At 42.3% G+C, this 12894-nt stretch overlaps 1 protein-coding gene across 4 annotated transcripts in view; it reads right to left on the reverse strand.

Annotated features, from left to right (window-relative positions):
* rfx1a (regulatory factor X, 1a (influences HLA class II expression)) overlaps positions 1-9904 on the reverse strand; it is a 30530-nt gene extending 20626 nt beyond the window's left edge. For 3 of the 4 annotated variants that reach the window (XM_080446749.1, XM_080446748.1, XM_080446747.1), the window contains exons 1-3: positions 9774-9904; positions 3728-4130; positions 933-1042 (exon numbers count right to left, since the gene is read on the reverse strand). In XM_080446749.1, the coding sequence (XP_080302875.1) occupies positions 933-1042; positions 3728-4130; positions 9774-9893 (633 nt within the window). In that variant the 5' untranslated portion in view covers positions 9894-9904. Of the gene's footprint in view, positions 1-932; positions 1043-3727; positions 4131-6627; positions 6815-9773 lie in introns of those variants that run through there. The other variant, XM_080446750.1, reaches the window with a different exon arrangement.
* Positions 9905-12894: the final 2990 nt, after the last annotated feature.

Below are 12894 nucleotides of genomic sequence, written 5' to 3' on the forward strand. Positions count from 1 at the left end.
GATAATCTTGGACCTGACAAAAAAAGAAAGAAAAAATTTTTTATCATTTATTTCACAATCATGATAATATTTTTGGAGGAAAGTGTTGCTTTTATTCTGCACCTTTTAAAAAGCTGCTCTGTGGACGGATGTATTGTTTTCTTTTCATTATTAATCTGCACAAGAATCGTAAGAATATCACCTTTAAAGAGCTTCACAATGAAACTCATGCTACCCGCTGCTGCGGAAAATAAATGAAGACGTCTGTGTGTGTGTGTGTGTGTGTGTGTGTGTGTGTGTGTGTGTGTGTGTGTGTGTGTGTGTGTGTGTGTGTGTGTGTGTGTGTGTGTGTGTGTGTGTGTGTGTGTGTGTGTGTGCGCACAGGGCTGTCACATTTATGAAATTTAAACACATTTTACATGATGATTAATTGTCACTCAAATAATTGCAATTAACGATTTCATTGTGTTTCTGTCGTTGAATATTGGAACATTATGAATACAAAATAAATGTCTGTTTGGCTTTTAGGCTTTGAAGTTGCACAGGGCAGATATACGAAGAAAAGACATATTTACTAACTTTACATTAATAGTGGAAATAGCCGATGCGACATGTTGTGAGCTTGTAGATCTGCTATTTCCACTATTTCTGAAAATGTTTGAAAATATATGAACATTTTTCAACATGGAAAAAATTATGCAAAATAATTCTAACAGGCCTGTGTGTGTGTGTGTGTGTGTGTGTGTGTGTGTGTGTGTGTGTGTGTGTGTGTGTGTGTGTGTGTGTGTGTGTGTGTGTGTGTGTGTGTGTGTGTGTGTGTGTGTGTGTGTGTGTGTGCGTGTGCGTGTGCGTGTGTGCGTGTGTGCGTGTGCGTGTGTGCGTGTGTGCGTCCGTGCGAGTGTGCGTGTTTGTTTGAGTGTGTGTGTGTGTGTGTGTGTGAGTGTGCGTTTTACCTGCTGGCCTGCCTGCACCTGCTGAACCACCTGTGTGGGAACCCCTGTCTGCACCACAGCTGGTGGGGAGCTGGAGTCTGATATGCTGTCATTGGAATGGAGGGAACCCTCTGAAGGACAATAATAATTGTCATTAATAATAATCAATCATCATCAACATGACTTTATCAAATGGCTGATATAACCTTTATCTAAAGTTATTCCGCTTTTGATTTAGTTTAAAACAGTACAGAGCATAATATTTATTTTCCTACACAGCAAAACCCTGAGTATTATCATTTCTTTTCAATAATGCACATCAGCAGAAGGAAATAGACATGTTTCAGGACTTCCTCTTAAGGCCTAGGGGTGAAACGCGTCCATTTCCTTCTTTTGTTATAATTTTCTGCATAGTTATTTGCAGAGTGCTCGCGCCTTCACTTGCTATTTCTGTGGCATGTGGGTCCACCATAAGACTTTTGAGACAGGCAAGGCAAGGCTTTTTTTATTTCTATAGCACATTTCAACAACAAGGCAATTCAGGGGTCCTTGGGGGGATACTAGGGGGTCCCCAGAAAAAAATTGTTACAAAAGCGTCACAATCATTTTAACCCCTTTATCCATATTTTATACTTTGGCTATTCAAAAATAGCAGATATACAAGCTCATAGCGCGTCACTTTGTGCCGCGCGATGAGCTTTTAGATCTGCTATTTTTGAAAAATCTTGAAAATGTGTGCAAATCTTTCAATCTTTTACTTAAAAAGGCGAACATTTTTAACACACATCTTTGCTTCTGGGGGTGCCTGGCATAACATATTTTCAGGTGGGGGTCCGCGCGGCCACATACATATCAATTTGGGGGTCCTTGGCACGAAAACGCTTGACAACCACTGGTGTAGACAACCACATGTTATGTAAAAGATACACATGGAGTCGCCAGCCGCTGCTTTTCATCTGACAATGAGGACTTTCCCCGGGAGAGCACAACGCTACCTCTCCTCCCAGTTCCGCTCCCTGCTGACCAGGCAGCCTGGCCAACCAACGGGAGGCGCTAGTGCAGCGACAACTAGGACACAATCCCTTGTCGGCTTTCCCACCGGCGAACACTACCAATTGCCAAATGCCAGCCGAACCCTATAGTCTTCACAGTGTTGTGCGAGTAGCACTTTAAACCTGCACCACCCAAAGGCCCTACACTCAGGAGTTTACTGTGTGCAAACAACACAGGAATAGAAGACAAACTTATCAACTACAAAGCATACAGACATTTTGGTGGGTGGCTAAAATAAAATGTCAAAACGTATTAAGTATCCGGTAACACTTTACCGTAAGGTAGGGTACATGAAATATGTATGAAAATATATTACTTAATGCATTATAGGAGTACTTCACCCAAAAAAATACTTATCTTTGAAGCCATGAGGCCTTGAATTCATGGAGATTTTCTAGTTTTTGCCGCATTCCTCACTCAAAGAGTCTCCAACTGAGTCCCGTATTGGCTGGTCATCAAATTATTCAAAAACATCAAAAATAAGTAATTTTTTAGGTGAACTACTCCTTAAAGTATTGTTAACACAAAATGCATTATTTAATGCATTAATGCCGTGGCTATTTCATTAATGCCTCGGCATTTCTTTGGCTAATCAAAAATAGCAGATATACAAGCTCATAGAGTGGCGCGCTATGAGCTTGTAGATCTGCTATTTTGGGGGGAAAAAAGAAATCGTGAACATTTGTGCAAATCTTTGAATATATATTTTTTAAAGCGAACATTTGTAACTCCAATCTTTGCTTCTGGGTGGGGGGGTCCTTGGAACAAAATATTTTTCATATTTTTAATGTTCAATATTTTTATCTTAATTTTTTTTTTCAAAAAACGTAGAAAACTCCGGTTTTAATGGGTTAATAGCATTTCGGAGTCTTCATAGACTGATTTTAATAATTGCATTTAGTACCGTACAAAGTCAGAGCTGCGCTACTTAATAGATTCCCCCAGCTCGTCCCTACCTGAAGGCTTCACGCTGACATCATCCAACCCCCCCGATCCACATCCCCATCTCATACTTCTGAGTGTGAGAGACCATCCCAGGCAGTAGTCTGCCTGGCTCACAAACTAGAATGAAGGTGCAGCCCACTCTGAAAAGGTTAACTGACCCACGCGCTGACGCCATATCATTGACGTAAACGTGCAAATGAGGGATAGAAAAACCGATTGTGTAAATGTCACCATTCCTATTTTTTTGTATGTGGGGGCACGTCTGCTACAAGATGCCACCATGGGAGGCAGTATAGGCAGTATGACCTAATACATTGGTTCTCAAAGTGGGGTCCCGGGGACCCCCAGGGGTACTTGAGGGGGTTCCAGGGGGTACCCAGCAAAATGTGTTAATATAGCATCACAATAATTATGACCTTTTATACTTAGGCTATTCAAAAATAGCAGATATACAAGCTCATAGCGCGGCACCGAGTGCCGCGCTATGAGCTTGTAGATCTGCTATTTTTGGAAAAATCTTGAAAAATGTGTGCCAACCTTTGAATATATATACATTTTTAAGTGAACATTTGTTGCTCAAATCTTTGCTTCTGGGGGTCCCTGGAACAAAATATTTGAGATGGGGGTCCGCGGGCCAGATACATGTCATTTTGGGGGTCCTTGACATGAAAAAGGTTTGAGAACCACTGACCTAATAGATGCAGAGGAAGCATGTTAGAGAGCACAGAGAAGGACAGGTGTATAGCCAACCACTTGTTCATTACAGGTCTAGGTCATGATCAAGCAGTGCATCTGGCATGATGATGCTCAGGCCTTACCTGTGACAGTGACGACGACATACTGAGGTGTGCTTTGAGCGTTCCCAGACTGTGTGGGGGAGCCCTGGATCTCTGCAGTCACATACTGGGTCACATTCTGAGCTGGCTGGGCCTGTGCTAGTGTGGGCTGGCCTTGGCTACCCGCTGCAGGCTTAATCTGGGTTACTATGAGTGTCGGAGTGGTTTGCTCAGTGGGAGTGGTTTGGCCCACGGGTGTGGTCACAGTGGGGGCGGCCACGGTGGTCTGAATCTCAGCCAGAAACTGAGTGCCGGCGCCAGGGGTGGAGGAGGAGGACACGGGTTGCCCAATCGTGACTGTAACACCGGCCCCCTGCGGTTGGGTTGTCGGCTGCAGCTCTCCCACGTAGCCTGAGGTGGCCATCATGAAATGCGGGACTCCACACTTTGAACGGGCAAAATAAAAGAGACAAAGTCATTACTCAATTGCTCCAGGGCAAAAAAAAAAGAAAAGAAAGTTAAATATCATTCATGTGCATTTCTAATGTTTAAAAAAAATCAAGACATGGTCGTTCAAATGTTCAACCTGGCAGAGCTTTTAACAAGATCTCCCTGGAACTCGTCCTAAACTTGACTGTGCATGCATCAAATCAGTCAATTCGATACGGAAAGCAGGCAGACATCCTCACATGGATGAGTAATAGTATGTGTGTGTGACCGAGTTCTTGCGAGACAGCAAGGTAGCAGGCAGGGGGGGCGTGGGAGAGAAAAGGCATTCAGTCAGTGTCCCATTACCTGTAATGTGATCACCCAGCCACCTGCAGTGCTACAGTTACAGCTTACAGCTAAATGGCAGGAACGTGGCTCTAGGCCACAAGCCTCACCACTTCTTTAAAACTTTTGGTTACTTTCGTAACCTCCGTTCCTTCCCTGAAGGAAGGGCACGAGATGTATTTCATATTCAACTGTAACACATAATGGAGGGACATTTCCATGTAATGCAACACCTAAACAAGAATTTAGATTTAGATTAGATGGTGTTTATTGTCCTCAGAGAGGTAATGCTTTTCCCAGCTCACATAATGGTGAATTAGACAAAGCATGTTAACGTAGTCCCACATTCTCCCTTGTACATGCAATCTTGGATTACACTCTTTACATCATTATAATCTTTGATTACACAGCAGCACCCTATATAGCAGTCTTGATGACTTGTGTACACACTATTTCACTTTGTCTCACTCATGCACTCTCTGACACGTGCACGGACGGACGGACACACACACACACACACACACACACACACACACACACACACACACACACACACACACGTGTTTGAATGAGGAAGAGAGAACATTGAAAGAGTAATCATGTTTAGCCAGTGTTGTTATATTCTATAAATTGTGTGAATGAAGCCAAAACGAGTAGATCGTGAGAAATAAACAATAACAGCATTTATTGAAAACAACACCATCAAAAGGACATGACATTATAACTGCTAGCCTGGAGGCACCTGTGATGATCAGTATAACTGCCGCGCCCCTTTTCACTTCAGATCCTACCAAACCAAACTGTCGTGGCTGCCTTCATGTCTTTCACTAAAACTTTCATTTATTCGGCTTGCCCGTTCATGTTTTGAATGAATGGTGCCTTAATAACGGTCTCAACTGAGTCCTTGTTGCCTGTCCCCACGTTTAGAGCGTTATAACCACAAAGTAGCACCACAATATAACACTAAAGCCTCATTTATACTTGGTTGCATGCAGTAAATAGCAGATCTACAAGCTCACCCGTGATGCCTGGTGAACGGGTGAGCTTGTAGATCTGCTATTTACTGAGCCCGACAGCAGCACCCAACAAAGTATAAATGAGGACTTAATATCCACCCAGTTACTGTACTTTAAACTTGCCCTAACCTTATGTCAAAACGCCTTGGGTACGTTAATAGCGTTATAACTACGTTATGTTGTGCTGAAAGCCTCATGGATCAGTTTTGTGCGTTAATAGCGACATGAGGGCACGTCTGGTCTGGCATCTCGTTTAAAATGCCAAACATTCTATCTCTAGAGCAGGGGTCTTCAACAGGGGGTCCGGGAGCCCTAGGGGGGGTCCTCAGAATTACTACAGGGGGGCCGCCAAATCTTTGAGCGAGAGGATATATATATATTTTTTTGCATTAACCACTTATTCTGAGGAGAACTTTAGCCAAATATAGCAGATCAGTTGTGAGCTTGTAGATCGGCTATTTTCGGCAAAGAGGGTTGGTGTAGAGGGAAAGAAGAACATAACAAGTACACAGTGAAAGGTCAAGTTTACTAAGTATTAACGGTTTAAGTGGGTAACATTTTCAGACATTTAATGTCTGAAAATACACATTAACATGAACACACAACGCTTGACAGTGCTGTCAAACAAGTCTATGAAGCTATCTATGAAACCTAGGAAAAAAAGTTTAATCTGCAACACGATGTTATACATTATATAGTGGGGGTCCCTGCTTCATCTTTCACTCGGCTAAGGGGTCCCCTTGACCAGAGAAACGTTGAGGACCCCCCGGTCAAGCGAATCCACGTCGGTTACACATCCTGAGAGAGCTGCTCTCTGATGCTAGCCAGGCTAGCAGGAAAGCTAGTCGGTCTCTACAACAACCCAACCGCCATTTTGTACCCTTTGCATTTGACATCGCCATAACAACGGCCTGTAGCTGCGTCGTCATGGCAAGAAACCCCAACCAACGTCCCCTCGAACCCGTAGCCACAACAACTACCAACACGCTCCATTCATTAATATAGCACCTCGGCGACGACTAGTTAGCAGGCTAACGCTAGCCACCAGTTCGCTGTTATTATGGCTACCGAAACTAGAAAGGAGGGGAAAGGAGAAAACAGCTTGCCTTCAAAATAAAATTCTATTGAAATGTTAAAAAAAAAAATATTTACGTTTTTTCTTTGAGAGCTTCGGCCTCTGGGCTCCGAATGAATTCTCCTCACCGGTGTTTATATTATTTGTATTTTTTATTTTTTTTATTTTCTTCTTCCTTGGAAGGATTGGGTGGTTGTTGTTGTTGTTGACTCTGGTTGCTGTGGTTCTTGTCGCCAGGGCTACCGTGGCTATGGCGCTGCTTCGTCCTCCTCACCAGGGCAACTGTTGCTACCCACCCGCTCTCCTCCCCTCCCACTTCCGACGCTCCCATTGGCTGAGACGCTCCCAGTGTCTCTTAAAGGGGCAGGCGCCACACCACACTGATTCTTCTCAACCTTTTTCTATTTCAAGGACCCCCATTTAATGCCATTTCTATCTCTGGGACCCCAATTTATATTGTAAAATCAATGTTAATGTAACTCTGAGAGAACAAGTCCATTTGGTTCCATTTGTACACTCTCAGAGTTACAGACCCATAACGGTCCATTTGGTTCCTAACTATTCATCATTTAGCTGGGGACCCCCTGGAACTCCCTCAGTTTTATTTTATTTTATGTATGTATTTATTTTGTCTCTGGGGCCCAAGCTACACTGGACTTATTTAACTCTGAAAGTGTACAAATGGAACCATATGGACCTTTTACAGGTCCATTATGGTTTCATTTGCACACGGTCAGAGATACAGACCCATGGGGGGTCCATTTTGTGGTCCCCGGACCTGAAGTTGAGAAACAGTGGACCACCACATCTGGGAGTACAAAGGATCCCTCTCCCATTTGTGGGAAGTGCTTGTCTATCACACCAATAGGAATTTCTTTTCTTTGCTTTTTTTTTTTTTTTTACAACTGAAGGCGGACTCTCTGCCACAGAAAGTGATTGGCTCGTCCTGGTGCTTGTTGAAATTGTACAGGCTATGATTTGATAGTTACATTGAGATGTTTTATTGATAGAGACGGTATTGCCTCCATGTGTCATGTCGTTGAGGATGAAGCATTGAAGCATGTACAGTATCATCAAAGCCAATATGACAAGGGACAGATAAATATTAAGCTCATCACGGATGGCATAGTTGAGGTAGCAGATCAGTATAACTTATTTAGTATCTTTCTTTCTTGCTGGCATGGGTAGACAAATATAAACATACTCCATAGAACATGCCTGTGCAAGGAGAAGGTATAGCTTTGTTGAGACAGCATCCTATCTTTCAGTATCAACATGTGGGTCTTGTAAGGATTGGAAATTGAGCTCTGTGGGCCGATTTGGAAAAAAGGAAATTGTTGATGGCGTGACACCTTTATGTACAGTACATGGTCCAAATGGTACAATGTGCTATTTGTAAACATAGATATATACCATACTGTATTATATTACATTATTACATGATTATTGAGGGATAATTGTATTGCTATTTTGCTATTTTTATTCCTAACATATTCCTATGTTATTATTACTATCGTATCTTTCTTTTATGGTTATCCACAGTTGAGGAAGCTTAAAAGTACAAGAACGTCACTGCCTACAACGTTGCTACCAGCTGTATTGCATCATGTATGTGACAATAGATGCCCTTGAACCTTGAACCATACACATAATATCTATTAAAAAGTATACTCAATAATAGTGTTCTGCTATTGCTCTCTTGACCTCTCCTGGCCACCACTCTGACGCTGTGCGGATGAGTCTCAGTGTACGCGGTGTCACCAAAAATGCCATGTTGTTATCGATACATTAATTACGAATTCACTGTCCCCATTGTTATTTCTAAACGAACGACCTTTGACTATGTGCATGCACCGATAGTGTTGTGGGCTTTTGCCTCACTCATAATAGGACTTCTATGTTATCTCACTTTGAAAATGTCACTGGCCCTGTCTCAGTCCCCTGTCACCCAGCTCCTGGTTCTGTGGACAAAGGAGGGGATGAGAGCTTGTCGGGGTGCATCTGTCCTTAAGGTTAAATGGGGTCAGGTGTCATCTAATTGCAAGAAAAAATTTAACAAGATGCATTTACTATACTATATACTCATCCGCATATAACAAGAGCAATCATCATTTCATCATCATTTTATGTCTTTTCACAGAGAGAGATAATTGCAACTGTAACATCCAGGATTTGAACTCTGGTCTTCTGTGTGGGAAACCAAACATCTACCGCTCTCAGGCAAGAGGCTTGGGCTTATGAGCTTCAGACAGGGCTATTGTGAACCAGTAGGTGTCATACCCAACACCAGGGTCTAAATTATTCAATGGACGAATAGCACCTCTAACCTCTGCAGATGTACTAATTGTATTGTATCAACATACTGTAGGCCTACCATACAGATTGGTTAATATTACATTGTATTCATTAAAATAAGTTCCAGATTGAACCCTGTCCATTTCAAAACACATTTTTATGTAACATATTTTTTCTGACAAAAGTCAAAGGTGTCTTGATGCAGGTGAAACAAAAAAGTCTCTAAAAGCTTGTAAACTGGTTGTGTTTCATGTGAATTTCATATGCCTTATGCTGGAACAAAATGTGTGAATAGCATAAACAGCGGCCATAATGAATGAATCAGTGGAACAGCATGCTACATAAATGAATTATTATACCATAGCTAGGGTCATATCAGATGCCCTTTTGGACAAACTTTATCATGACAGTATACTGCTTCTCATATTCACAGTCACTGCATGTATGTTTTGCATAAATAGATTTAAGTGTGCTCTACGTCAAAGTATGAGGGATATTTGTGTGAAGCATATTTGCCTTGAAAACAGGATGAAAAATAGAAAAGGCATGTGTGACATGGTGAAATGCGATCAGATTACTGAGGCCACTGACATCAGCTGTACTCATTAATTATGCCACCTTTTGGTCCAGGTTTTGTCTCCATAAAGGTCTCTGGTACTATCACTCCCTCCAATCAATGACTCCCTTGGGAGGTGGGGGGGTGGGGGACTATGTACGCACGTTGCACGTCTCTTTTACAGGGCTCCAAGCTCCTTTATAAGCCAAACCTTGGTCACCTGTAAAGTCACAACTCTTGCAAAGGAACAGAAACACAGCAGAGAGAAAGCGACAGAGAGAAAGCGCTAAACACTGCTCAAAAGAAACTGCCATTAACAACCCCATCACACCAGCGCTGAGGATCTGCTCTCATTTCAAACATCACTCTTACTTCATCTCCTTGGTTCGCTATGTGGAAAGCCACGGTACTAGCTGTCTGTCTTCTGGTGGCTGCAGTGCACGCCATGGATGGCCCAACATATGGCGTGAAGCTCTGTGGTCGTGAGTTCATCCGGGCGGTTATATTCACTTGCGGAGGATCACGGTGGAGACGGTCCCTTGGAAGTTCAGGTGAGAGACAGAGACCAAGGGCACTTTAGCTTATAACTGACATGTGAACTGTGAATCAGTGTTTTTGTGTCTCCCATGATAGTTGAATGTTATATTACTGTAAATCACAGGTACAGGTTCAAGTGACAAATGTTTGACTTTTTAAACTCAATGACTATTCCTTAGTATTAGGTTATTCTAGATTCTTGCATAATGATTAGAGGAATAATACAGGGGGATGTGTTTGTAATGCTATTACTTCCTGTGTGTCTTGCGGTGGCATGACTTATCTGTATTATGTTGCCTCACAGCAAGAAGGTCATGGGTTCAAACCCAACTAGGGCCTTTCTGTGTGGAGTTTGCATGTTTTCTCTGTGTTCAAGTGGTTTATTTCCCACACCATATGACATGCATATTAGGGAAATGCTCCTGTCAGTGGCCCAGTTCTTGTCAGTGACTGCTCAGTGCTCCTACAATATAACTTCTGTGTTTTTTTTTGCATAGTGTTCTGTCACTATGAACGTCAGATCCCACAAAAAAAAAAAGCTATTAAAATACGCGATCTAACGCAAGGCCTATTGCCGGGATGGAGTTATGAAATGTTTCTACTGTACCATTCATCCTAAGATATCATAACATCATAGAAAACGTAAGAAAACCGTGGTCCAAAATTCCCCTTTAAATTACAATTCGTAAAGAGGAATGATTCTGTCCTTAAGATTAAGAGGAATGGATCTTATTTTGTAAAGAGTTATGCAATTGTCCATCAACTAAAACATTAAGCATGGGTGATAAAAAGCCAGGTGTGTTTGTTTATGTGGCAGACATACTGTGTGTACTCAAAAATGTTTTGTTGGAACAATGACACCTAATTATCTTTAATTTGACTGTATGTCATTGTACAATGAATAGCGAAAACAGCTGATCTACAAGCTCACAACATCTCACATCACGACGTTGTGATCTTTTAGATCTTTTATTTTCACTATAATGACATACCCGAAATAGGGATGCCAGTTGAAAGTGGTTGGGAAACAGGTAATGGGCCTTTCACCCATGAAGCCTCAGCCCCAACCTCTCCCAGTCTCTGATGCTGAGCTTTGCAATACCTTTTCAAATTAATTCTCTCAACACTGGAGATTGAAGAACAGGATTAGCAATCTTTTGGAGTCCCAAGGGGCAGGTGTGAGTTTCTAAACTGTTTAGAATGGCAAAAAGAATTGTAGCCTACTGCTGCAGTTTAGTTTGACTCTCTCACTAAGAATATTAAACATAAAAAAGAAAGCATGTGTCGCAACTTATTGATTCCAATCTTTACCGTGTTTCAGGAGACCTTTCGGAAGACCCGTTCACCTTGACCCATGCCCCTGAAGAAGACTCTTCAGAGGGCTGGACTGAGGACTCTGCCACGGGCATGGAGGGTGTCTTCCAACAGACCAGTGATCTTGGCTTCCACAGCCCCTCAAGCAACGCCCAGGAAGGTGTGTTCAGCAGGCATGCCCGCTCCATCATCTCTGACGAGATCCTGGAAGCCTTGCGCAAGGCTGACCGCAAGGGTCGCGACGTGGTGGTGGGCTTGTCCAACGCCTGCTGCAAGTGGGGCTGCAGCAAGAGCGAGATTAGCTCTCTCTGCTGAGAATCTGCCTAAAAAAGGCATTGAGATACAGGCCACATACACACACACACACACACACACACACACACACGCACACGCACACACACACACACACACACACACACACACACACACACACGCACACGCACACACACACAAAGGCATGCCCACGCATGCACAACCCACAGACGTGAACAGTCTGCACAACCACATAAATAGATGCACACATGCGGTGCACAAACAAGTTCACTTTGTGTTTTTCCCCTCTACAGTAGGCCTACTTGTCATTCTCAGTACTGATCTTTAGCACTTTTCTTTGACTTGGAGATTTGGATCATAATGTTTGGATTGGAGGTCCTGGTAATGTTCTACTTATTTCTGTGTGTGAGATGTGTGCGATATAGGTGAGGAGTGCAGATGTTGAAATAATGATCACATCTCTCGATTTCTATGGATTCCATTCGCCACAGTAAAGAAAAGCCTCCTGTTTCGGGCTAAACATAGAGTTGTTTTGTTCTGCCTCTCGTCTTTTGTCTCCAGAATTTTAATAAAATCTTGATTTGCCTCAGCTGTATTTTCTCACTTTATCCTTCACCATCACCACCACAGCACGCACAGTCAAGTTCCAAGTCAATTGGATAAAATGCCAGCATCAAGCACCATTGATGACCGTCCATCATGATAGGCTACAGAGCAAAATGAGATTGGAAGGGGGCAATAAGCTCTCATCCACTTTATCTAGTGGTGGAAAGTAACTAAGCACATTTACTTAAGTACTGTAGTTAAGTACAATTTTGAGGTACTTTTACTTTACTCAAGTATTTCCATTTAAAAAAATGTATTTCTATATTGTGATATTGCTACTTTTACTTAAAGGTAGGGTAAGTGATATTTTGTTGCTGTTGTTAAATAGCTCTAGTCTATATTCTGGTAGTAGCTACTCATTGCTATAAAGTGTTTGTTCAGTAACAGGAGTCTCCATGTCTCTCCAGCTCTTTATTAAACAGAAAATGCATTTCCGGTCAGGATACCAATTTTACCACCTGAAAATGTATTTTCTGTTTATTAAAGAGCTGGAGAGACAGGGCCCCCGCCCTGTTAGCCTACTGAACAAACATTCTACACTAATGTAATGATTGCTATCAGAATAGGCAGTGCTTCAACATTATAACAAATTTATATATATTTTTACTTAAGTAGTTTAAGTTTGAACTTAGTGTGAGGTGGTGCAACTGGCTCTAGTCTAGAAGAATGTTTTGTGGGCACCAAATTGGTGCCCATGTTTACTGTTACGTGTTACAGAACATTAGCACAGGAATCATAATAAGAAATTCCGGAAAGTGGGCGG

Source organism: Gymnoscopelus braueri (genome assembly GCF_963280865.1).
Source record: "Gymnoscopelus braueri genome assembly, chromosome: 13".
Classification (NCBI taxonomy): domain Eukaryota; kingdom Metazoa; phylum Chordata; class Actinopteri; order Myctophiformes; family Myctophidae; genus Gymnoscopelus; species Gymnoscopelus braueri.